The sequence below is a fragment of the Saccopteryx leptura genome, chromosome 7, assembly GCF_036850995.1.
Source record: "Saccopteryx leptura isolate mSacLep1 chromosome 7, mSacLep1_pri_phased_curated, whole genome shotgun sequence".
Classification (NCBI taxonomy): Eukaryota; Metazoa; Chordata; class Mammalia; order Chiroptera; family Emballonuridae; genus Saccopteryx; species Saccopteryx leptura.
The window spans coordinates 94,052,840-94,077,429 of NC_089509.1; the positions used below are offsets into that span (position 1 = coordinate 94,052,840).

Sequence of the window (24,590 nt, forward strand, 5' to 3'; positions counted from 1 at the left end):
CAGGACAAGAGAGGGTTATTACTGTAGCCTTAAGTTCCATCTTTGTGTTTCTTGCCTTTGATTCCCACTCGGACCCTGCCACTTTCTGGCACTAATTTGTCAGGCCGAACAAAGACAGGATTTGTACCTCCTGCAAGGTCTCAATTAGGAATGGCTTCTGCTGTATTATGTGCCATTCAGTGAGGACACAATGCCGGTAATTACAGGAATTTGCACTAAATGGCTGAAGAATTCACAGCAAAACTTCCCCCCCACACACACCTTGGGTTTACCCCTCCCAAGGGCGGGGGAGGGGCAAAAAGCTCTTAAAGCCAGAGAGATGTAATTACCAACAGCAGTCCCAAGAGGTTAAACAGCAGCCAAAGGAGTAAAACCATGAAAACTGACAGTGTGAAAATGGTGGAGGGGACCCCACGGATCTCTGGTTTTCTCGCGTCTCTTGTCTCTTCCGTTTCAACTTCAGCTCAGAATCAGGAACACGGGCCCACAGTGGGCCATCCAATTTCACTTCCAGAGTACAAAGCAGGAACAAAAGGAGCGCTTTAAAAGGTGATCTTGGCGTCTCCTTGTTGCAACTATAAACAAGGCCCTGGGCCCTTTTCTTAGAGCACCCGACTCAATTGCTGGGTTTCTTAATGGCTGGGAAATTACAGAACAAATATCTGTGTGTACTAGTGCCAAAAAACACCCCATGTTATCTACTGAGGGGCTGTAAATATGTACAAATGTCTAATTCCTGAAGAAAACAGGGCTGCTGCCTCATAACCTAATTTATCCAGCTATGTGTGAACCATCTAACTTAGAACCACTTACAGGTACATACTTTATAAATATTTTATTAAGCCGCATAATCACTTGTTTTAGCATTAATATTTTAATACCACAGATTCCCCACTGCCAAACACAATTTCGAATCCCACCCGGTAACTTCTCTAAAGAAGCGTGCCCCATCGTCTGCTACAGAGGCGCTTCTTAATAGCTGTACCAAAGTGCCACAAAATGAACGATTCTTAAAGTGCTCCTCAGGTCAGGAACCTTCTGCATCTTCAGGGTCAAACGTTAAGTTCAACCTTGTCAAGGTGTCCCTTTTTGTAGGTCAAAAATGACCAAATTCTGCAACTGCACGTAGTTCCACCCTGCACCACCTCTGACAGTCCTCTAAACCCACGTGCGGGCCTGCCTTCGGGAGCTCTTGTCACAGTGGCCATTTGGCATTCACGATGTGATTATTTGATTCACGTCTTTCTTCCTAGAGGACTGCAAGTTCCGTGAGGGGAGGGACCCTGCCCACTCTCCTGCAGCAGCGACTTGCCCAGGTGCGCCCAAATTCCGAGCACACAGTCAGAAACCTGGCACATAAAGTGGCGGAATGAATGGGAGGATTCATGTTCAAAGGCTTATTTTTCAGGAAGAGAGAACAGCAAGTATAAAGACCATGGAAGCAGGATTGACCAAGGTAGGTTCCAGAACAAGAAGCCCACCATGGCTGGGCCTTCCCAAGCACAGGGCAGCCATGGAGCTCGGGAGGAAGCCATCGAACAAGCCGCACGTTATCAAAAACAACTAGAAAAAGTTCAAGCCCATGTTAAGAAATATAGTTATACATAAGGATGTGTTTTCAAAACCATAACCTCAGGCATTTTAGGATGGTTGTGGTCCATTTTCTCTGCAGGGGCACTATAAGTTTCAAATGAAGAATATAGAAAATCCTTCACCCACCAAAAGAATTTAGTGCAATAAGGCCAAAAGTGCTATTTTGTAGATTTAAAAGCCAACATTTGTAGCTCCCCTAAATAGCAACTGAATGACATCATTATTAAAGAGCTACTCAGTGCAATCTTCCACTTTTAAGGTTTAGTCATCAAAAATATTCAAAGGGGGAGCAACTAAGTGGACATAAAACTTACACTCTAAAGAGGCTCACTAAAACCATGAAATATTGTGAATTAACGTCTCCTTAAAATAATAGATAAAGCCAACATTCAACTGAAAACAATTTACTGGACTTTTTGGCCTTCTGGAAAGTAAACATGCTATGTAACCAGCTTTTAAACAAATGTTTCTATGAGGATGCAAAGTTAGGGAACACAAGCACTACACGAAGAAGCACCTGGTTTAGATTAACTGTGTTTGTGAGAAACATAGATCAATTTTTAAAGTTCCATCTGCTATAATAATCTTTGATATAATGAACAGCCTCCCAAGTAATTTGAAAAACATTCAGAGCTTTGCTTAACAAGTTTCTGCCTTTTTCTTTTGAGACTCTGCCCCCTACAGGAGATGAAGTATTTCTACCTGAGTCAGGAAACAAGTATCCATTCCATGCAAGGCAATTAAGGAACATGAAAAGCAACCTGGTAAAACCACACTATCACAGAGCAACTGAAAGTAGAAGCTTCCAATGGAGGAGAGAGCAAAAAATGACATTAAAACTGTCGATTTTTTGAATTGGCCACGCTATACAAATTAAGACTGACTTCTACCTACCCCAAATTAAAACCCTACCTGTGCCCTTAAAACTCCAAACCCGCACATGAAGTTATAAGCTGAGCAGGGCAAATGAGTTTTAGGCTCCATTACCCCTGTCTCCTGGGCTCCTGCTACCACCCACCCCCAACCTATTCTCCAACCAGCCAAATTTAATGAACTCAGCAAAGGGAGACACCCTAAAACATGGAACCCAGAGCAGCTGCCCAAAAGTCTATCCCTGCCCACTGTCGAATCCTTTTCCCATTCTGTTCTCCTTAGCGTCCTTCTCCCTCCCCTTCCACTCCCCTTGCTTGTCTTTTTCCTGTCTTCCTTTCCCCATTGCCGATGCAGAGGGCCTGCTGAATGAATGACATGTCTCTCTGCTTGCATTTCCCCTTCCTCTGCCTCAGTGCTAGGAACACTACCCATGGGGCAGGGTACAGCATATACTTCATCAGGGAACAAACTTACGAGAGGGACATGAATTAGGTGACAATCCTTAGGTTCACCTGCGGCTTTCCTCCCCTTCAGCTACTCCCATCCCTACCCTGAGAACTAAGCTGAGCTGTTCTCCCTGATTCTAATAACACCACGGATTTGTCGACCCTGCCGGCCATCTGAAGCCAGAGAGGTGTAGCATAGAGTTCAGACTGCACGCAAAGCAAGCACTCAGTTAAGTCATTGTTGAGTGTCTGAACGTTGAAATATCTTCTATCTACGAGTATTAGTAGATAGCGAAATAACAATCATTTCTAAAGAACGGCACTAAAGTCACTAGCTCCTCATTTCAGAAGTAGGTGGCTGTTAAGGCCCAGCCCGCCCGCAGATACACGAGCCGGCACCTGGCGCGGCCTCCCTGCTGGCCGGTGTGTCGGTCCCATCCCGCACGTTTCTGTTCACAGTCGCTGAGCCCTCCAGGCAAAGTGAGGATAATTCACTTTCTCCCCACCACCCCTTAGGTAGATTATTCTTCAATAGGAAAAACCACCATCATAACTAACCTAAGTTCAAAAACGGCGTTTTCAGTGTACCACCACTATTTGGCTGTTCAAATCAAGAGCGAGCACCAAAATTTAAATTTGGTTTTGGTTGGTGGTGAGCTTCTTGTACATTTTTACACAACGTACTTAAATCTGATAATACTTGAATTAAAACCTTTCAAATCGGGCTTCCAATTAAAGCTGCCTTGGTGGTCAATTTCTCATCACAAATAGTGGGTTTTAGCAAAAGGGGAATGATTTGATTTTTGTTTTTAATAGTAGGTGCATAGATTTGGTTTAGTGAGGGTTTTTTCTTTTTAGTTTACTGCTTTGGGGAAGGTGCGGGGAATGGGGAGTAGGGGAGAGAAGGAGCCGCAGGGCTTTAAGAAGTAACAGCTGACTGGGCCTTGGCCCCCGCTCTGTGTCTCAGCCTTCCACGTAGCTCCAGAGTCCCTGGGCTCCCCCAGGGTGGGGCAGCGCCCGTCCTGACTCAGAGGTCATCTGCTTCCTCACCATCTGCCCTGCTCTCCCCCTCCCCCAGGTTCTGTCAGGGCTGACTCTGCCGATTCTACCTTCACAGGATCTGACAAGGTCATGATCGATGCTAGTTACTGACCGTGGACATTTTCCTGGCCTAGGGATGTTAGTAGTCAGCAGTGGGCCTGACTGTCTCTTATGAGACAATCTGTGGCGTCCACCTTCACAGTGACCTTTGTGTGAGAACGCAGGGGAACCAGCCACGGCAGACTCAGGAAGCCCAGAGTCGAGTCTGGCAATGCGTTGGCCAAGTCACTTTGATTCAATGGAGTCTGTCATTTCTGCCTATTTCCTTGCTTCGCCAGCATGGCATGAAGACAAACAGATGTTCTAATATAGCTTTTTAAACCAGAAGGAGCTGTGACTAGCCTACGGGGGGATTTTTCAAGTGAATTCCAATTGTGGGATTCAGAACTGTTTAATGAGCTTTGGGCTAGAAATCTGCCTCATACCTGCACATTTGAAACTCTGAGCAGTGAGTCCTCGCTCCAGAGACAAAGTGGTCAGGATGCTGAGGAAGCTGGTGGTCACAGACTGGCGCTTGCTCTTCCTCCGCTCGTGCCCACCCGGCTGACCCCCGGGCTTGGTCCTCAGTGTGACCTGCAGGTTTTGGTCTGAACTCCTTGCCATGTTGGCAGCTGTTTTCAGAGCCTCCATCCATTCCTGAGCCCGCTGCCGGGTCTCAGCACGGAGGCGGAGGACATCTTGGGGGAAAATGACTTGAAAGCACGAGTCACAGTCATCCAGGTTGTCCATCTGGACAGCGAGGCACACGCCCACATTGTAGCTCAGCAGCGGGTCCTCGTCCAGCTTGCCGGGCTGAAACGCCGTGAGGCAAGCCCTGCTCAGCACGAACGTGAATGCCTTCCAGTTGTTCTGCACGGTCAGCCTGTAGAGCGTCCCCGACTTGAGGATGTCCTGGTACCGCCTGGGGCTGTCCGCAACGGGGGACAGCACGAGGGGCTCACTGGGCTTCTTCTGGAAACAGTGATTCTGCGTACAGTCAAAATGGTAGCCCAGCCCTGGTGAGTCTGCCAGCTCGTCCTGCCGACCCCCGTAACCAGGCACAGCGGCGTGCACAACTTCCCAGAGCTTCTGCCCCCAGTCCAGAGCCTCCCACGGCGACTCTGCCTTCAGCTGCAGCTGCGTGTTGTCGTACAGAACGGTATCCACGAGCCTGGCCTCCAGGTTGCCCAGAACAGATATGCTCTGGAAGCGTGACAGCTGGTACGTGGCACAGGGGCTCCGGTTCCCGCTGCTGTCCAGGCCGTAGAAGCTTAAGTGGTAAGGGGAGAGTTCTGCGTAACAGCTTTGCCAGTAGCTGTCGTGGTTCTTCCGAATCTCCAGGTAACCCTTCTTCAGAATGTTTGGGAATGCCTGCTTGCGTTCTAGAAAGAAAAAAACAAAAACAAGCAATGTATTAATTCATTAACATGAGTAAATCAAATGAGATGAAAAGGCAGGTGCCAGAAACCAAACAGATCAGGGGCTGATACCTTTCTGATTCAAACTAAACAAAGCAGCAGTAGTAAAATCCAAGATAGGACCTAACTGACAAGATGTAATTAGGGGAAATCTCAGGAGTGAAAAACTAGGGTGGACTTACAAGTAGATGACTAAGTATTGGAAAGAGAAGCAATGTCAATGTGACATGCAGAGCTCTGTGTGGAAAACAAACACTGGAAAAAATGTGGCTTTCTATGCCTTGTGGACCCATGAAACAATTACACTTTGCCAGGATTTCTGGTTTTCAAGGTAACATTCCAGAGAGGAGCAAATACCCGAGACAGAATGTTCCCTGCCACCGGACCTAACTCCCTGCTAAGCCTCGTCTTTCTTTAGGGTGCCGAGCCAGGAAGGGGCGATGGCAGGAGAGAGCAGGAAGCGTGCTGCTCGCGGACTCCTGTTTCTCAGGCCCCCGTTAGCCTTCAAGGCCGGGTCCTGAGCCCCCCGCTTCTAACCAGTTCCCCACACTTGACTCAGCCCGCTCTCTCTCTAGTCAGGTCCTGAGCCCTCCGCTTCTAACCAGTTCCCCACACTTGACTCAGCCCGCTCTCTCTCTAGTCAGGTCCTGGGCCCCCCGCTTCTAACCAGTTCCCCACACCTGACTCAGCCAGCTCTCTCTCTAGTCAGGTCCTGAGCCCCCCGCTTCTAACCAGTTCCCCAGATTGACTCAGCCCGCTCTCTCTCTAGTCAGGTCCTGGGCCCTCCGCTTCTAACCAGTTCTCCACACCTGACTCAGCCAGCTCTCTCTCTAGTCAGGTCCTGAGCCCCCCGCTTCTAACCAGTTCCAGATTGACTCAGCCCGCTCTCTCTCTAGTCAGGTCCTGAGCCCCCCGCTTCTAACCAGTTCTCCACACCTGACTCAGCCAGCTCTCTCTCTAGTCAGGTCCTGAGCCCCCCGCTTCTAACCAGTTCTCCAGATTGACTCAGCCAGCTCTCTCTCTAGTCAGGTCCTGAGCCCTCCGCTTCTAACCAGTTCCACACTTGACTCAGCCAGCTCTCTCTCTAGTCAGGTCCTGGGCCCCCCGCTTCTAACCAGTTCCCCACACTTGACTCAGCCAGCTCTCTCTCTAGTCAGGTCCTGAGCCCCCCGCTTCTAACCAGTTCCCCACACCTGACTCAGCCCGCTCTCTCTCTAGTCAGGTCCTGAGCCCCCCGCTTCTAACCAGTTCCCCACACTTGACTCTGCCAGCTCTCTTTCTAGGCCAGCTCTTGGCTTACCATACTTCCCCATGTGTAAGACGCACCTTGTTTCAAACAAAGTTGGGGTCTAACAACTGGGTGTGTCTTCTACAGTGGTTGTAGAAGTGTAGCATTTCAAGTGCCACAGATGGAACTGAGGACGAGGCAATATGTGAAGACAGTGATTTGTCTTCAGACACAGATGAGGACAAGCTAATGGATGGGAGTTTTGAGAGTGATGAGTTGTATGAATTTTATGATGAATAAAACTTGATTCAATAACTTTATGTAATACTTTTTTTTTTCAGATTCTGGGCCCTGAAATTAAGGTGCGTCTTATACATGGGGAACCCAGTAGATAGTTGCCGCTCTGCTCTGAGCCTGACTGTGCTGAGGCTGTCCCCTCTGCAGGTACACTCCTTCCCACAGCTCCTCCCAGCTACCACACCCCTGCCCTGCACTCAGCCAGCCCTCTTCCGGAAAGGGCTGTCCTGCCTCCCCAACCCCACCGCTGTGCCTGCACACACACCCCTAGGTCAGTATCAGATGTCCCTACTATATTACTCCTCCTCAATGGGTTCTTATCAAGCTGTCCAAGAATCATTTATTTAAATATCAAAACAAATAAAATAGGCCCTAGCTGGTTGGCTCAGTGGTAGAGCGTCGGCCTGGCATGCAGAAGTCCCGGGTTCGATTCCCGGCCAGGGCACACAGGAGAAGCGCCCATCTGCTTCTCCACCCCCCCTCCTTCCTCCCTGTCTCTCTCTTCCCCTCCGCAGCCAAGGCTCCATTGGAGCAAAGATGGCCCGGGCGCTGGGGATGGCTCCTTGGCCTCTGCCCCAGGCGCTAGAGTGGCTCTGGTCACAACCGAGCGACGCCCCGGAGGGGCAGAGCATCGCCCCCTGGCGGGCAGAGCGTCGCCAGGTGGATCCCAGTCGGGCGCATGCGGGAGTCTGTCTGACCGTCTCTCCCTGTTTCCAGCTTCAGAAAAATACAAAAAAAAAAAAAAAAACCAAATAAAATACATTTTGAAGCGTTGTTTTTTTTTTAAAGAAGTCTGTTCTCTAACCCTGGCCAGATAGCTCAGTTGGTTAGAGCTTTGTCGTCAAGTGCAGAGGTTGCTGGTTCAATCCCCGGTCAGGGCACATACAGGAACAGACTGATGTTCCTGATGTTCCTGTCTCTCTCTCCCCCTTCCTCTCTCTCAAAAATTAAAAAAAAAAGAAAAAAGGCCTGTCCTCCCTACTTAGGGTAGGGGTGAGGTCTGTCTTTTTATCCTTATATCACAGCACATGATGCAATGCCTGGTACATAGCAGATACTTAAAAAAACAACGTGAATTAGAAATAAAGCTTCTAGCACAAAGCCCAGCACACAGTAGGTATAATTGCCTTCCCTTCCATGCTGTTTCACAATCTATCTGGTCGTGTTATCTTTAATCAACGACTAACTGCAGTATACACAAGTTTAATACTTTAATAAAAGGGGACATCACTTGGGCGATATTTCTTGGTACGTTTATCAGGCATGAACATGACAACTATGAAAGAGGAAGCAGTCCTCCCTGGAAGGGACTTTTATTTCTGAGATGTTTCTCAATCTCTTTCCTGACACACATTGGAGACAGTCATAAGCTAATTGAGTCATTCACTACAGAAGACAAATCATGCTCCCAAAGGGCATGATTTCTGATCTTGGCTGAAGAAAAAAAAAAAAAACACCAGTAACACAGATCTAGATCCTAAAATAGCAAAACAAAAGAGAAAAAAAAAAAAGGAATGAGGCCGAGAAGAGCCCATTTTACCTGCTTTACATCTCTGGTCCTGGCATTCATTAGTATTTCTGTGGTGACTCAAAAGCCATTAATTTCTCGCTACCCACACTAATCCCTTTGTAGGAAGAGATAATGGAGGCCTATTCTCAGGCTATCTCCCCTCTCTGATAATGCAATAAGGGAGGCAGTGCTGCCAGACACTGCTGCCCCCCCCCCCCGGTTCCATCAGGGGCTGACGACAGTTCCACCTTTTCCATAATAAGACTCGGAATCCAGCGTCCCTCTGTCCCCATCTCTCCTGTGACCCCGCGGCTCAGCTACACAGCCCTGAGTGAAATAAAAACCACCTCTCTTGCTTTTAGCTGGAATTTTCCTCCGTTTTTCTTTCCTCCCTGAGAGCTTTTTACAACAGCTATGCCATAAATTAGAAGTTCTACTTTAATTGGGCCCGAAGCAGCGGCAAACCGAACTGAAGCCTCACTTCCTTCTAGCTGTACCAACTAGGGTGGGAGATGGGAAGTCCTCTTGGGGAGTCTCAAAAGTTCCCTCACCTTCTTGATGCAGAAGAAGGGTAAACAAGTGCAGTCAGTGTTTTTCCCCACCTCACTCAGCCCGCTCTAAACAGATTTGTTAACTGGAGACAGAGAGGGGGTATTAGTCATAGGAAATGGCCCACACTTGAAGGCTGAGTTTGTCGTGTAATTTCTTGAAAAGTAATAAGAGGAAAGCAAATGTGATCAGAAAACTATTCTCTGGGGTGTGTATTCCTTTCTGGAGTGCGTGATATTGCAGACCTTATTAATATTTTGGGTGTGAAATATTATCATTGATTGTAGAGAACTAGAGAACAACCATTTCTCTTTAATCTCTAACAACTGCAACTTTCTATGGGATCTGAAGTTTATTTTTAATATTTCCTGTATTGACAAAGTTATAGATTTAATCTAAGTTATAGATTTAAATCATAGCTTTCATTAATTTACTATAGTTCAACTTGTGTTTCTCCAGATTATATCATTTCAACTCATTTAATTAGCCCCCACACATTATAGTGTTCAATTTTACAAATTAATATAGAATATCTATCTTAACTAATATCACAAATGATTGAGAGACCATTGAAAAAGATTACTGTGAATGCCTCAATAAAATATAGATGATCAAAATGAATTACTGTGCCTATAAATTTCATACTGCAACCACAAGACAGTAATGCCTCAAAAAAAAATTTCCTCATTGCTTTCCACTTCATAATATGAAGACCTGGTTCAGTTTCCCTCCATGAAGACCCTTCTTCTCCCCTCCTTGTCCTATGGCAGCCAGTGCAGGGGTGAAGGCCAGTAACTGCCACCAACTGCAGGGGAGAAGGCCATTTCCCCGTCTGCATCTGGGTCACTTCTGCCCTGCCCACAGAGTTCCGCTTTTGCCATCATTTCCCCTCTCAGTTCTCAAAAAGGTTTCCATTCCCACGGCCACCACCTGAGTCAAACCCTGACACAGGCTCACGCGTCTGGTCCTCCTCCATCCTGGCCATTGCACACACTGTTACCAGGTTAGCCTTTTTGGGTCACTTGTTCAGTCAAACCCCTTCACGAGCTGGTGCTACACAGTCAAGTCCAAACTCCTTCTCTTGGCCTTCCAGGATTTTATTACGGAAAATTTCGAACACGCTCAGAAGCGTGCAGAAGAGTAAAGTGAACATCCCTGTGGGATCATCCCTCAGCTTCAGTCCCTGGATTTCCACTCCTCCAGTTTCACCTCTCCCACCGCACTCTGAATCTTGCTTTGTATTTATTTGTTTCTGCTGGGATATTTGAAAGCCAATTGCAGACCTTTTATCATTGCTATATCATAAATACCTCAGGGTGGAGAACAAATAAAAACTTCAAAAATATATAGACGATACCATTTTCACTCCCAACAACATGAATAATTCCTTACCTAACACCCAGGCTTTGTCTAGTTTTGCCAGATTGCCTCAAAAACTTCTTGAACACAGATGGTTTGTTCAAGTTAGGTTCACACACTGTTTTGGTTGCCGTGTCTTTTAAGCCTCTTTAATCTGTATCAGTTTCCTCTCCCTCCTCTTTTCATGACATGCATTTATGAAGACATGCGTCCACTTGGCCTGTAGCGCCTCACACTCGGGGTTTTGCAGAGTGTGTCCTCGAGGTATTGTTTAACTGTTCTTTTGTCCTCCGTGTTTTCTGTCAACTGCTATTTAGATCTCAAGGCTCATATTTCAGATATTATTTCATATTCATCAAACATGTATTAAATTATACAGTAATGTTATTTTAAAAAAACAGTGAGAGGTAAAAAGCAAAGAAAAAAAAAGTACCTGCCTCCACACCCAGCACCCATGATTCTCCCACCCAGACTGTGTACCATTTGAGCGCAGGGTCACTGGCTTGAGTGTGGGATCATAGACATGACCCCACAAGTCGCTGGCTTGAGCCCAAAGGTTGTTGGTTTGAAACCCAAGGTCGCTGGCTTGAACGTAGGTTGCTGGCTTGAGCAAGGGGTCACTCGCTCTGCTGTAGCCCCGGGTCAAGGCACATATGAGAAAGCAATCAATGAACAACTAAGGAGCCGCAACAAAGAACTGATGCTTCGCATCTCTCTCCCTTCCTGTCTGTCTGTCCCTATCTGTCCCTCTCTCTGCTCTCTGTCACAAAAACAAACAAACAAACAAACAAACAAACCATGTCCAGATCACAAGAAATGGAACATTTGGGCAATCTAGTTTACAAGAAACCCTGAACTACACACGCATGAGGTCACAAGAACAGGATTCTGAGGATCGGGCAATAGTTAGAATGAAAGACCAAGAGCAACGTTTTAATGTTTCCCAAGAACTCCAAAGCTCATGTGATGTCAATATCCCAAGTCAAAACTGTCTAGGCAAACTTAAATAAACATTTGAATTCTCAAAACAAATTAATAAATGTGAAAGGAAGCCAAAGTGGAGAGTTAAGGGGTACTCATAATACAACGACATTGCACTCTGTCCCAGACAAACCCGAGAGGATCGCCTCTTGGAGTTTAGCATATATATTACAATACTTCTCTGTTTGTCATCTTTCTTTTCAGTTTCCCTGTAAGTTACCCAGACTACAGCGGGCTATAAGGAGAGATGACCTTAAGATCCGAAAGCCTAGGAAACAGGATTTACAACTATTAAACGGGCTCAAAAATAAGGGAGCAAAGCAATTTGACATAGGTTTACTGAGTACCAAGCATGTGCAAAGCAGGGCACTAAGCTTTGTTGGAGAAACAAAGATAAAGTTCTCAGAGTGTTTACAATTTGGTTTTGTTAAATGAATCTAATATGAGACTTCCAGATCAATATAAATTGATTAGCTCAAGTTAAAGGAGAAACCATAGTGTCATTTTAGAACACAGACACTCCTACAATTAACAAACAAACCATAGAAACGATCCCTGAAAGTATAGTCTTACACTCCTACAATTAAGTTCCTCATGAAATGGCCAGTGCCAATCAGCTGTACACAACGGTTATTATCTCTTGACTTCCAGGTCCCATTCCCAGCTTCCCAGTCTCAGCTTCCCAGACCACAGCGCCATCTGGTTCAGCCTGAGCTCACAGCTCTGACCGGGTGCTGCCAGCATGCCACTGATGGCCTCGGCGCGTGATGGCGAACCTTTTTATAAAAACCGCCTGCTTTTGCAGTGCTGGTCAACCTGGTCCCTCCCACCCACTAGTGGGTGTTCCAACTTTCACGGTGGGTGGTAGCGGAGCAACCAAATGGTGCCGAGAACTTTTTACACAGGGGGCCAGTTCACTGTCCCTCAGACCATTGGAGGGCCGGACTATAAAAAAAAACTATGAACAAATCCCTATGCACACTGCACATATCTTATTTTAAAGTAAAAAAACAAAACGGGAACAAATACAATATTTAAAATAAAGAACAAGTAAATTTAAATCAACAAACTGACCAATATTTCAATGGGAACTATGCTCCTCTCACTGACCACCAATGAAAGAGGTGCCCCTTCCCGAAGTGCGGTGGGGCCGGATAAATGGCCTCAGGGGGCCGCATGCGGCTAGTTTGGGGACCCCTGCCCTAGGCAAACTCATTAGTCAACAGAGCCAAATATCAACAGTACAAAAGAAAGAAATTTCTTTTGAGAGCCAATTTTTTTTTTCTTTTCCTATATGGCAAAAAGAACCTTTGCCGACCTCTGATCTGTAGTGGGGTTTTTCCTAATGTAATCGGGCTGCTTTACACTGTCTCGGGAGTCTTATGGTGTTTGCTTCCGTTGCTGTGGGGAATAAGAGGTGAGCCTGAGTTTCGGAAACACAGGAACTCTACTGTGATGTGTCTTGGGATCTAATGATTTAACTGTTCTGATTTTTGACATTTCCTCCATTGCATTCCTTTGCCCTCTTATTTGGAAACTATGCAAATGTTCTCATTTTCCTCCCAGTTTCCTTAAGTTCTCATTTTATTCAGTTTTCTATCTATTCTTCCTTCAGTGCCCTCCAATTTCTTCACCAAATCTGTGATGTATTTTCATGGGCTTTTTCCCCTATCTATTTCTTCCCATAGGTTTTATCTCTCCTGTTAAATTACCTTGTCTTCCCTGAGTTCTTGTATTTGTTTTGTGCTCCTGGTTTATTAAATTATAAAAAATTCTTGTGAACTACTTGTTCACAATTATCAATTGCTCCATAGCAACAGTATTCTACTAACTGTTCTTCACTTACCAATAACATCTCACTGAGTTAGTTTTTCCATTTGTACATTTCATGTAAGTTTTCAAAAATAAAGTTATTTCTAAGTTGCTTGTTATTCTTTAATGACCATAAGATCTGTAGTAATGATCCTTCATTCTTTTTTATTATTGATTTATTGTGTTTACATAGATTCTAGTGTCCCCCCGAATATTTCCTCCCCTCCACCATGTTCCCCAGTACCTCCCCCCTGCCCCCCTCCCTGTAACGCCTTCCCCCCTTCCCTCTAGGACAGGGGTCCCCAAACTTTTTACACAGGGGGCCAGTTCACTGTCCCTCAGACTGTTGGAGGGCCCAACTATAAAAAAACTATGAACAAATCCTTATGCACACTGCACATATTTTAAAGTAAAAAAAACAAAATGGGAACAAATACAATATTTAAAATAAAGAACAAGTAAATTTAAATCAACAAACTGACCAGTATTTCAATGGGAACTATGCTCCTCTCACTGACCACGAATGAAAGAGGTGCCCCTTCCAGAAGTGCGGCGGGGGCCAGATAAATGGCCTCAGGGGGCCGCATGCGGCCCACGGGCCGTAGTTTGGGGTCCCCTGCTCTAGGATTTGCTTTTCTGCTCTCATCCCATCTTGTCACCCTATCATCCCCTTTCCCTCTGTCTGCTTTCGAGAGCCAAATTTTTTAAACTTAAACTATATAGGTAGGTATATTCCTTATCGAGGTAGCTCCTGCACGTGGTATTTTGTGGAAGAGCCACATGTGGCTCGCAAGCCGCAGTTTGCCGACCAGGGCCTAGGGGCACGAGAGAATGCCGTTACACTCCCTCAGAGGCACAAAGTTCCCAACACTGGCCATCCACCTGCCAGTCCCACTTCCTCCGCCAAGACTGCGCACTTCTTGGGGGTTAGTTACAACATCTAGGCTTCAGGACTCAGCTCTAGTTCTCCACTCCAAATCCAGGGGGACTCCTGAACCTCATCTCTTACAGACTGACCTGCTCTCAGCTCTACCCACCCTCCACCTAGCGTAACCCCCTACTTGCACTGTCTGAAGCAGTGACAGAAGGCAACTTTCATTGACTACTACCACCTGGAACCCGGTACTAAGGAAGATGCTGAGACCACATCCAGACTCTGAGGGAAACGCACTGTGGTGTCACTGAGTTAGCAAATTATATGTATGTATCTGCCATCTGGTTTTAGGATTTTATCAAGGAGGTTGCTGACCCTCCTTACCTCCAGAGACCTAATTCTCTCTTCCACAACAGTAACAGCCTAGCCCTCTTAGACCCCCTCGTCATCATGTCCTTACGGATTTCCAGTGCGGTACGCCTTCCTTTTTCACGCACCATGTCTCTGCCTCCTCCCCCTAGCCGACCTTCTGCTCCGTCCTTCTAAGGCCCTTAATCATGAAACCCTCCCCCCTCACCCCTTACACTCTCCTCCTTGTTTCACGGGACTCCTTCCCCCTCTAGAGTCTGCAGTCAGTAGTGAAAATGTTTCCTCATGCTTCCCAGGTTTAATCACCAACTCTGGATCACCACCATCATCCACGGGGCGGGGCACAAGTAGGTTTACAGTTGTTCATATGGGAAAGAATGCAGTAATTCGCAACTGATAATACAAGAATAAACTCCGTGTTTTGCATACTTACAACCATAAACCTACTTTTGCCCCACCTGTATACTCTCTGTGTAAGCCTAGCGTGTTTCAGGAAGATGCAGAAGCATTTACCCAGGTGTGTCGTCCATTTGGGGCACTATAACAAAATACCACGGACTGGGGAACCTGGAAACAGAAATTTATTTCTCACAGTTCTGGAGGCTGAAAGTTTGCGCTCAAGCTGCAAAGGCCATCTTTTCACTGCAGCCTCACATGGTGACAGGAGATGGGGAGCTGTGTGGGGTTTCTTTTATAAAAGCGCTAATCCCACTCATGAGGGCCCCACCCTCCTGACCTATAAGCACCTTTCAAAGGCCCCACCTCCTCATACCATCACTTCAGGCACTAGGAGTTTAACATGTGAATTCTGAAGGGACTCAAATATTCATACCAGTAAACAGATCTATGTTGCTCAACTTGTATCGTATTTTTTAACCCTAACAATTCATTCTTTTATTCATTTCAATGGATCCAAACACAATCCCCAGAACAATTTTTCCGCATCTTCTTTGCTTTCCCCAAACACTTAGTTGCACAGTCTCTCTGCGCACTGCAGGGCACTCCTTTTCCTATGCTGTATTTGTCCCCCCTTCAATATGACGTTAACCAATGTCCTGCACAGTGCTAGAGGACGGCTTAATACCACAAGTGCTGACGCCAGGCGGCTTAAGTTTAAATCATAATTTTGCCCTTGCTGGTTGTGTGACCATGGGCAAATTATTTAATCTGAGTCTCGGGTTTATCATCTTTAAAACGGGGCTATAATAACAGCACCTACTTGACTGTACTGTTGTAAGGAAGAAATCAGTAGCTCTGAGAACAATGTCTGATGCATCTTAAGTACTCAATAGCTGTTTCCTATTTCAGTCTTCTGATCTCAAAAGAAGCAACTTCTTATCTCCTTGTCTGAGCCTTCCCTTGCACCTCTACTCTGTACCTAATTTTTCCCACGTCTTCAGAATCCCTTCCTCTATAACATTTTCAGTCGTCCCTTTATTAATCTCTTTTCCTCATGTCTTCCAATATTTTAACATTTGTTTTGTCTATTAGAAAATTATTCACGTGATCCCACCCCTCCTACCCGATCTGTCTCCTTCCTTCAGATTCCCGATTATTATGCCTCCACTTCTAGTTGGCTCTGGTTATTGCTCTGAGGCCTTCTCTCACTCCAGCCACAATCTCCTACGTCCCGTGGACAAGCCAGGGACACCCTAGCCGCAAGGCCCCGGGAGCTGCTCTATCCTCCGTTTGGAACGTCTCTCCCCAACTCCACCGGCTTATTGTCTCCCTGTATTTTCCCTCAGGGGTGCCATTCTCAGTAAGGCCTTCCTGCCCCCTTCATTAAAGAGCTCCCTCTCAGTTCCTCTCTATCTCACCAGCTTGCTTTATTTCTTTCAAAGGACCCTCTCCTTCTCCTTAGGGGGAGGGGGGAGAGGAAGAGGGTGCTGGATGTCTCTATCCCCCCTGCACAGCCAGTGGCTGGCTCCATAGATATTTGTTGAATGTATGTACAAAGAACCACTCTAGAATCTGTGGTGATACTGAATGAATCAGACACAGATCCTGTCAAGAAAGTTTATAGTCTAAGTAGAGACCTTCTTATTCCTTTTTTTTTTTTTTTTTTTTTTTTTGACAGAGACAGAGAAAGGGACAGGGACAGGCAGAAAGGGAGAGAGATGAGAAGCATCAATTCTTCGTTGCAGCTCCTTAGTTGTTTGTTCAGTGATTGCTTTCTCATATGTACCTTGACCAGAGGAGCTACAGTGGAGCGAGTGACCCCTTGCTCAAGCTAGTGACCCTGGGTTTCAAGCAAGCAACCATGGGGTCATGTCTATGAGCCCACACTCAAGTCAGCGACCTCAGGTTTCAAACCTGAGTCCTCTGCATCCCAGTCCGACGCTCTATGCACTGCGCCACCGCCTGGTCAGGTTGGAGCCCTCTTATTCTTGTCATAAGTCCCACTTTCTTTTTTGCCAGTTACCCTAATTTAAGTCCTCACATCATGATGACTGGCACAGCCTTCTATTCTAACTGGCCTCCCTCCCTTCCATTCTTTCCACCTACCAATCTGTCCCACGTACGGCTGGGGCCTGAGGAGAGCCAATACACAGCATCCCCGTTCTTCACCCAGATTTTTAACCAACTGAGGTTAACAGAGGGTAGACAGACACATGGAAATCAAAACATCTGCCAGCTGGAGGGTTTGTTATAACCCTCCTGACAAACTGAAACCCAGGCTTATACAGACTTACCTCTGAGTCACAAGCAGCGGAGACTGCCATGGCTCCCCCTCCCGGGGGACTGTCCATGACAGGCTGATGAATGGAGGAACAGGTCTGGCGGAGCAGACCAGAATGAGCGCTTCCTGTGAGAGAGGCTGAGTTCTAAACGTCTGGTTCCTCTCCTAAACCTGCCCATAAGTCACACTTCCCCGGGGGAAAGAGCGCAAAGAAAGGAGAGGCCAAAAGCATTCGGCTAACTGATGTTCCTTTACACGGACAAAAAAGCTATAAAAAAGAAGGTTCCCTGCTCTCCCCCCAACTACCCCTCAACCCTACCAACTTCCAGATTGCTTATAATTACTCTTTTAATCTTGATCTCCAAGCTAACTTTCAAGTGCTTCTTGCCAAACCTATCACATTAAGTCTAATTATCTGGCTTTGAAGGTCCTCCCTCACCTCAGCCCACTGCGGTGCTCTCCCACATGCAGACCTGCTCCAGATCGGCCGCCGGCCACCCCACACCCATGCTGTGCTGGCCCCACCGCGGCGGCTTGTGCTCAGCCCTCCCAGCCCAGCGGCGGCATCCTTTCCTCAGCGAAGGCGCTCAGACGCTCTGGATCACCTCTTTTCTTTACATTCTGGTTAACAGAACAGAGTATTCCAAGTCTACTATATCATAGCATTCTATTGTGTTCAAGCCAGAAATTAGAAGGAAAAAATTTAAACTAATTTTAGTTCTTTGTTCTCCTTATTCGAAGCACATGAGAGAAGTGAAATTAACAAGAGACACATTAATCATAACACTGGCACAAATGTCCATGGCAAAGAACATAAAGAGATTGAGGCTACAGCAACCAAAGAGGGGCTGTGTCTTGACATTTTAAATATAGTCCACCGGCTACCATAAAGCATTGGCCACCACAGTGCTCACAGATAATTTTTAAACTTATTCTGGTAGAAATGACTGGGCTCAAGTAATATAATAGCCTTCCTGTGAGCTACTTTGGATACCTTTCTTTATAGGTAAAAGAAAATATCCCATTTGTTCTCCCATTATAATACACCTAAGAAAAAAGACACATCTGTCTAGGCTCTCATAGTAATAGACCTGCTTTATATTAGCTAGATACATCAACTGAGGGATCTTTCCCACCTAAGTTCTTCGCAATGGGCAGCAGCGATAGAGCATAAGTCAATATAGTCCCGGTGAATTACACTTAAGTGTGAACCTGACTGGGAGATCACACACTCAACCAACTTCTTTAAAGAGGCTTTCTGCCTTCTCTGATAAGAGTAATATCTCATCTTAATAGAACACTATGACCCAGAAAAATCTAAACATCAACTTTCAAACTATGCTCCATCTTTGCCATGGTAAGCTTTCTACTTTTCCCCTAATCTATAGAAATTAAGTATAAAAGAATATCCTATACCTAGGCCAACAGATTTTAATATAAATAGCATGTCATTACTATACCTTGAATAACATATGGCATCCTAGAAACTTAGAAGTTTCTTTAGCCCAGAGGCAGAACCTGTCAGTTGCCCACCCCACTGGCTAGTTCTCTCACCCCACTTCGTGGCCATCAGAACCCTATTTTGTTCAGGCACAGTGCCTCTCCCCAGCCTCATGGAAAGAATCACGATTTGTTTAATCCAAATCACAGGAGTTCTATTTTCCTTTGCCAGAGACTGCTTTAGGGGTGGGCAGGCGACCCAGTTCTCGCTACTGAGGCGGTGCTTTTGGAAAGAGACCCAGAGGAGGTGCCCTGCTTTCCCTTCCTGACTTTGGCTATTGACACATAAGAAAGTGATCCTCTGGACGGCTACAGCCATCTTGTGCCAATGAGGGGAGAGATGAGGCATCGCCAGCACACTGAGGACAGCGGAGCAAACAGATGGAAAGTGCCTGAATCCTTGATGACCCTGGGACCACCTTCGTATGAACTTCCTAAGTGTTTGCTGCACACGGGGCTTGACATTCACTAAGGGTTCATCAGCCAGCTGTTAGATGAAAATACAGCATGATAAATGGCCTTACTATTTCTGCTACTTTTAGTTGAGTATGATATTACTTGCTTCTGAAAACATTCTAACTGATTTAACAGATTTGCAAAGAGATTCCAGGAAGCAAAGTGAGTTGGCCCAGGTTATACCACAAAGTGAGCTGAGAGTGGAACTTCAAAATCCAGACTTTCAGTCTGGGTCAAATTGTGTTTTCTATGTGGTAGAAGAAAAAGTCCTAAACTTCCCCAGGCTCGAGAGACAGCCTCAGTGACCGGCTACGTGTGGCCTCTGTGCCCGGCCTGGTCTGGGATGTCAGCCCCACCACATACTAGAGGTCCAGCCTGGCGTGAGGTCAACTGCTCCAAGGCTCAGCTTCCTCTTTTGTAAAATCAGAACAATATCATCTATCATACTAAACTACTATGCATATTAAATAAGATAATCAATGAACACATCTTAATAAACCTAAGGAGAAAGACATATTATGTGTCTTAGCACAGAATTGGGCATAAAATCAAATCTCATCAATAATAACAAACTTCATTCAACTTGACTCAAAGAAAATGAAGCGGAAATTTCCATTTTGGAAAAAAAAACCAAAACTGGACTGTCCTATTTTCCAAGCACCAATACATAAAATTCAACCAAACACCTTACACATGCTCATATTGGTACAATGCCAAGTTTTCTACAAGATAATTCATATCACCAAAGAACTTCCAACCTGGTGTAGGAGATGGGTGTACAGCAGTTACTTATAATGTACGTCACAATAAAATGTGCTGGAAACATAGGCGGAAAGAAGAAAATTTTAATTGAGAAAAATATGGAAAGGTCTCAGGGAGGATGTGGTATTTGAATTGGTCCTTGGAAGATAATGGAGGATTCTGGAAAGTGACAAAGGCAGGGAAGGTATTCTGGGATGAAGAGACAGCATGAGCAAAGGCCCGGAGCTTGAAAGCACACGGCCCACTCGAAAATGGCACCCAGATGGGCTGAAGAAAGGTGCGGGCGACAAGGTGAGAAATGTATCTGGATGCTCTATAAAGTGTATACTTGATTTTGTAAAGAATGGGGACCCAGGATTCATTTTTGAGAAGAGAGTAGCACGAAAAGATTTGTTTTAAGAAGGTAACGTAAGCAGTTTGCCAAATTAGTAACTATAGTTCTTCTTAGTCATAAATATAAATTATATTAACAGAGCAGCTACAAAAACGCAGGCACTTCATTTCCAGAGTTCCCATATAGAAATGTCAGAAACCAGAATGCGGGCTGTCGATGAGGCACGTTCGGTTTCCAAAGAGCTGCCAGCGGCCAACATTCAATAATGTAACCAATGGAAACTATACAACCATATAAAAATCAACTTTCTTTGACCTATTTTAGCAACTTCTTTACACTGACTAATCTTGCTGAAGGGTGAATCATAAATTCAGCAAGAGACCATGTCCTGGTGACCTCACTTGTTCTAAGCCTGCAGGAATATTCCCACCTCTCCTGGCTCGAAGGCTTTTGAGAAACATCATAATTGAAAAAGCAGTCATTTTAGTATAAGTTCCAAATTTGGCTTTTTTTTTTTCAAGTGAAAGATGGGGGAAAAGGGAATGGAAACCGAGTAACATAAGACTCAGGATAAAGAAACCATACTGCCATGGTTTTCTAGCCCTAAAGAAAATCTCTGCTTGAGGCCTTCTCCTAAAGTACTCAGAACAAGAAAAACCAGGCCCAGGAACGGGACGAGGTCACCAGAGAGAGCATCCGACCGAGACAAAAGCCCAGCTGACCACTGCCCTTGTCAAGCAGATGAAAATGTGGACACAGTCAGGGAGGGAAAGTCAGTCAGATTCTGGCAGTCTGCTGAGTTTCAGAGCTTCCTAGCTAATGCAAAGCATTTCTTTAATTTTTTTAAATTTTATTTTTAAAAGTACAACAGCAGTTTGTCCAGAAGTAGAGTTACAAGGCATACAGAAATCTTTCCGTGTGGAATCATTTCAAGCAGACCTATATTTCCATCACCAATCTGACTATAGTAATTAGCTCCCACACAGCCATGAGTCAGGGTCAGTTTAAGTACATCCCAGGATGATGTAATTTTAGAGTTAGGAAGGACTGCAGAAAAATTTAACCTGCTTCGCTGAGTTTATAAACCAAAGGCCACAGACAAGTGATTTTTGCAAACCGGCATGGTGAGGTCGGATACAGTACATCTGAGTCCTAGTCGAGTGTTCTTTCCGTAGAGCCTCGCCTTCCTCTACTATGTGTACACCCTCACAGGTACAAGTGTGTGTTTGTGTGTGTACACACAGCCTGCTTCTCATCATCACAACATATCTAATGTCCACATGTTCACATGACATTTATGTTCCTACCTTCATATACATTTATACTGGGATTGTAACTCTGTTAGCACTCACAGATAAAGAAATTCCCTGGCACATACGGCTGACCCATTAGTCAGTGAACAAGCACACAAGGACAGTGGTGCAGAGGAGTATATGCTTGTCAAGGGCATGTTTACACAGAACTCGTCGAGAGCACGTACAGAACTAAGATCAGCGCTAGGACTAGAGATGAGCCATTCTTGCAGTGGGATCAGGCCCCTCCTCAGGCCAGTTTCTAGTCCTTCTCACTCCACTGCGCAGGGCCTGGCAGACACTGGGATGGCAGAAAGGAAAGGAGCTGACCTTCAGGGAGCTTTGGTCCCCGCCACGACCTTGGATTCTTCAGAAATCACTGCCTCTGTTGCCATTTTACCTTAGAGCTATTTCTTCCTACCAACCTATCAGCTAATCCTTCTGATATGACTATCCAATTCCCAGGTAGTGCTGACAGTGTAACTAGGTTGGATTAGGGCACACACCATCATCGACCTGGTAGGACCCACTGGCAGCACCCTTTACCCATTAGCACAGGCAACATGCCACCTTACAAACTGTCCTAGGTCTGTCTCTGCCTGAAGCAATGCAATCTCTAGAATGTATTTCCATGCTTCTAAGTAAGACTAAAAAAAGCAGCCAAACATGGGACAAAACCCCAAGCCATCTTTCCATGGTTACAAACCCATGGGGTTGGTTCACTTAAGCTCCCTGCATAGCTAACGTTCAAGAATGTGAAAGGCAAAGTTACAGTCTTCCTTTTGTGGATTCTCTGGTCTCCTGAAGAACTGTGACCAGCTCTGCACTGTCCATGTATTTTAGCAAATATGCTAAATGCAGAAAACATTCCTTGCTTTTAGCTGGACCACGTTGGTGTGTCTCAGTTTTTCCTAGCCAGCGCTCCCCTGAGAGATTAATTTTAGTTCAGTGAACATTATCCAGGTCTGTTTCTTCCACACTGCCTCCCACCCTCTACCCCCACAGGGAACGCCTGCCAAGAAGGCTTTCAAAATGGAGGTTCTAGAGACGGAGGATTCCTGGTTTCCAAAGTAAGGATACAGCCCAGCTTAGCGGTCAAGAGCACGGACTCTGGAAGCAGACTGCCTGTTTACTAGCTGTGGAACTAAAAGCATGTGGGAGCACATACTATTTTCAGAGCACTATTTTAGGTACTGAGGATAAAACAATGAGTAAGAGACAATCCCTTCCTCAGTGACCATAAACTAGGGTGGAAGACAGCAAACAGTGGATCCCAAGTTGGGATGAGAGAGGGAATGAATGCGACCATTAACAAACCAGTTAATACTTCAGGAAGGCCAATTCAAAAAATGTTTACTGTGAGGACATGTTATGAAAAAGACTGGGCCAGGGAAAACTAGCAGTGATTGGTAATGTCACCTTGATTCTCACTGATGAGTTTTAAATTCAATTAATAACAGTGAAAATAATATTATTAAACATTTAAAACATTTATTGTTTACTATAGGCTAAACATGGTTCTAAGAAGTACTTTAGATGTTTTAACTCATTTAGAGCTCACAAAAACTGAGACGAATACTACTTCTGCACACTTTATGACAAATAACAACAACAATAATAATAAAACCAGAGAGCTGAAGAAGCCGGCCTATGCTACAAAGCTGGTAAGTACTAGAACAAGGATGGAAACTAACAGTGCAGGTGTAGAGTCAGTGTTTTTAACCAACACACTATGTTGTTTGACCAGAGGCCTTCCTCAGACAGGCTTGCCCATTAACAAAATAGCTGGTATTACACCCTAGCTCCTCACAGCCCACATTATGCCAGAACCTGATTTGCTTTACACCCAAAGCAGCACTTATCCTCAGTAAGGCTCAAAAGACCAGCTATGCATCACTAAATGAGGTAGAAACCGCAGCAGTCTTACCTAATGAAGAAGACCCCTAGGCTTGTTGTCACAAAAGGAAAAGGAAATTGGCTCTGGCCGGTTGGCTCAGTGGTAGAGCATCGGCCTGGTGTGCAGGAGTCCCGGGTTCGATTCCCGGCCAGGGCACACAGGAGAAGCGCCCATCTGCTTCTCCACCCCTCCCCCTCTCCTTCCTCTCTGTCTCTCTCTTCCCCTCCCACAGCCGAGGCTCCATTGGAGCAAAGTTGGCCCGGGCGCTGAGGATGGCTCTGTGGCCTCTGCCTCAGGCGCTAGAATGGCTCTGGTTGCAGCAGAGCGACGCCCCAGATGGGCAGAGCATCACCCCCTGGTGGGCGTGCCAGATGGATCCCGGTCGGGCACATGTGGGAGTCTGTCTGACTGCCTCCCCGTTTCCAACTTCAGAAAAATACAAAAAAAAAAAAAAAAAAAAAGGAAAAGGAAGGGATAAGGAGCGAAAGAAGAGAACCATTCCTAGGAAGACTTTTTTTTTTATTCAGTGAGAGAAGAGGCAGAGACAGACTCCTGCATGCACCCCGACCAGGATCCACCTGGCAAGCCCTCTAGAGGGCGATGCTCTGCCATCTGGGGCCCTTGCTCCATTGCAACCAGAGCCATTTTTCAGCGCCTGAGGCGGAGGCCATGGAGCCATCCCCTGTGCCCAGGGCCATCTTGCTCTAATTGAGCCATGGCTGCAGGAAGGGAGGAGAGAGAGAGAGAGAGAAGCAGATGGACACTTCTCCTGTGTGCCCTGACTGGGAATTGAACCAGGACATCCACATGCTGGGCCAACACTCTAACACTGAGCCAACCACCAGCTTTTTTTTTTTAAGATGTAATGCATATGTTTATTACTGTAATTTAGATGATGGTTTCATGGGCGTATGCATATGTCCATCATCAAACTGTATACATTAACTATGCACAGTTTTTTATATATCAATTATACATCAATAAAGCTGTTAATTCAAAAATAAGATGTGTGCAGAAGTTTTTGTGTCAGGATAATTGGCAACTTTCTAATGATTCAGCAAAATTTCTGTATAGAGAGAAATTGAAGAAAAATATTTTTTTATTTTTAAGTATCGTTAAATTTTCATTTTAATTATAGTTAACATACAATATTATATTAGTTTCCGGTGTACAACACAGTAATTCAACATTTATTTACCTTACAAAATGATCGCTGCAATAAGTCTAATAACCATCTGCTTGTAAGTCTTTAAGCTGCTCAAGGTGAGCTTGGAAAAGAA

The 24,590-nt window shown here is 45.5% G+C and overlaps 1 protein-coding gene across 4 annotated transcripts in view; it reads right to left on the reverse strand.

The window, feature by feature from the left end:
* Positions 1–24,590, reverse strand: part of PLEKHM3 (pleckstrin homology domain containing M3) — a 193,986-nt gene that overhangs the window by 140,881 nt on the left and 28,515 nt on the right. For all 4 annotated transcript variants that reach the window (XR_010746655.1, XR_010746656.1, XM_066346406.1 and 1 more), the window contains exon 3: positions 4,439–5,374. Coding sequence is in view for 2 of the 4 variants with exons in the window: in XM_066346406.1 (XP_066202503.1) it covers positions 4,439–5,374 (936 nt within the window). In the remaining 2 variants the exon portion in view is untranslated. The remainder of the gene's footprint in view (positions 1–4,438; positions 5,375–24,590) is intronic.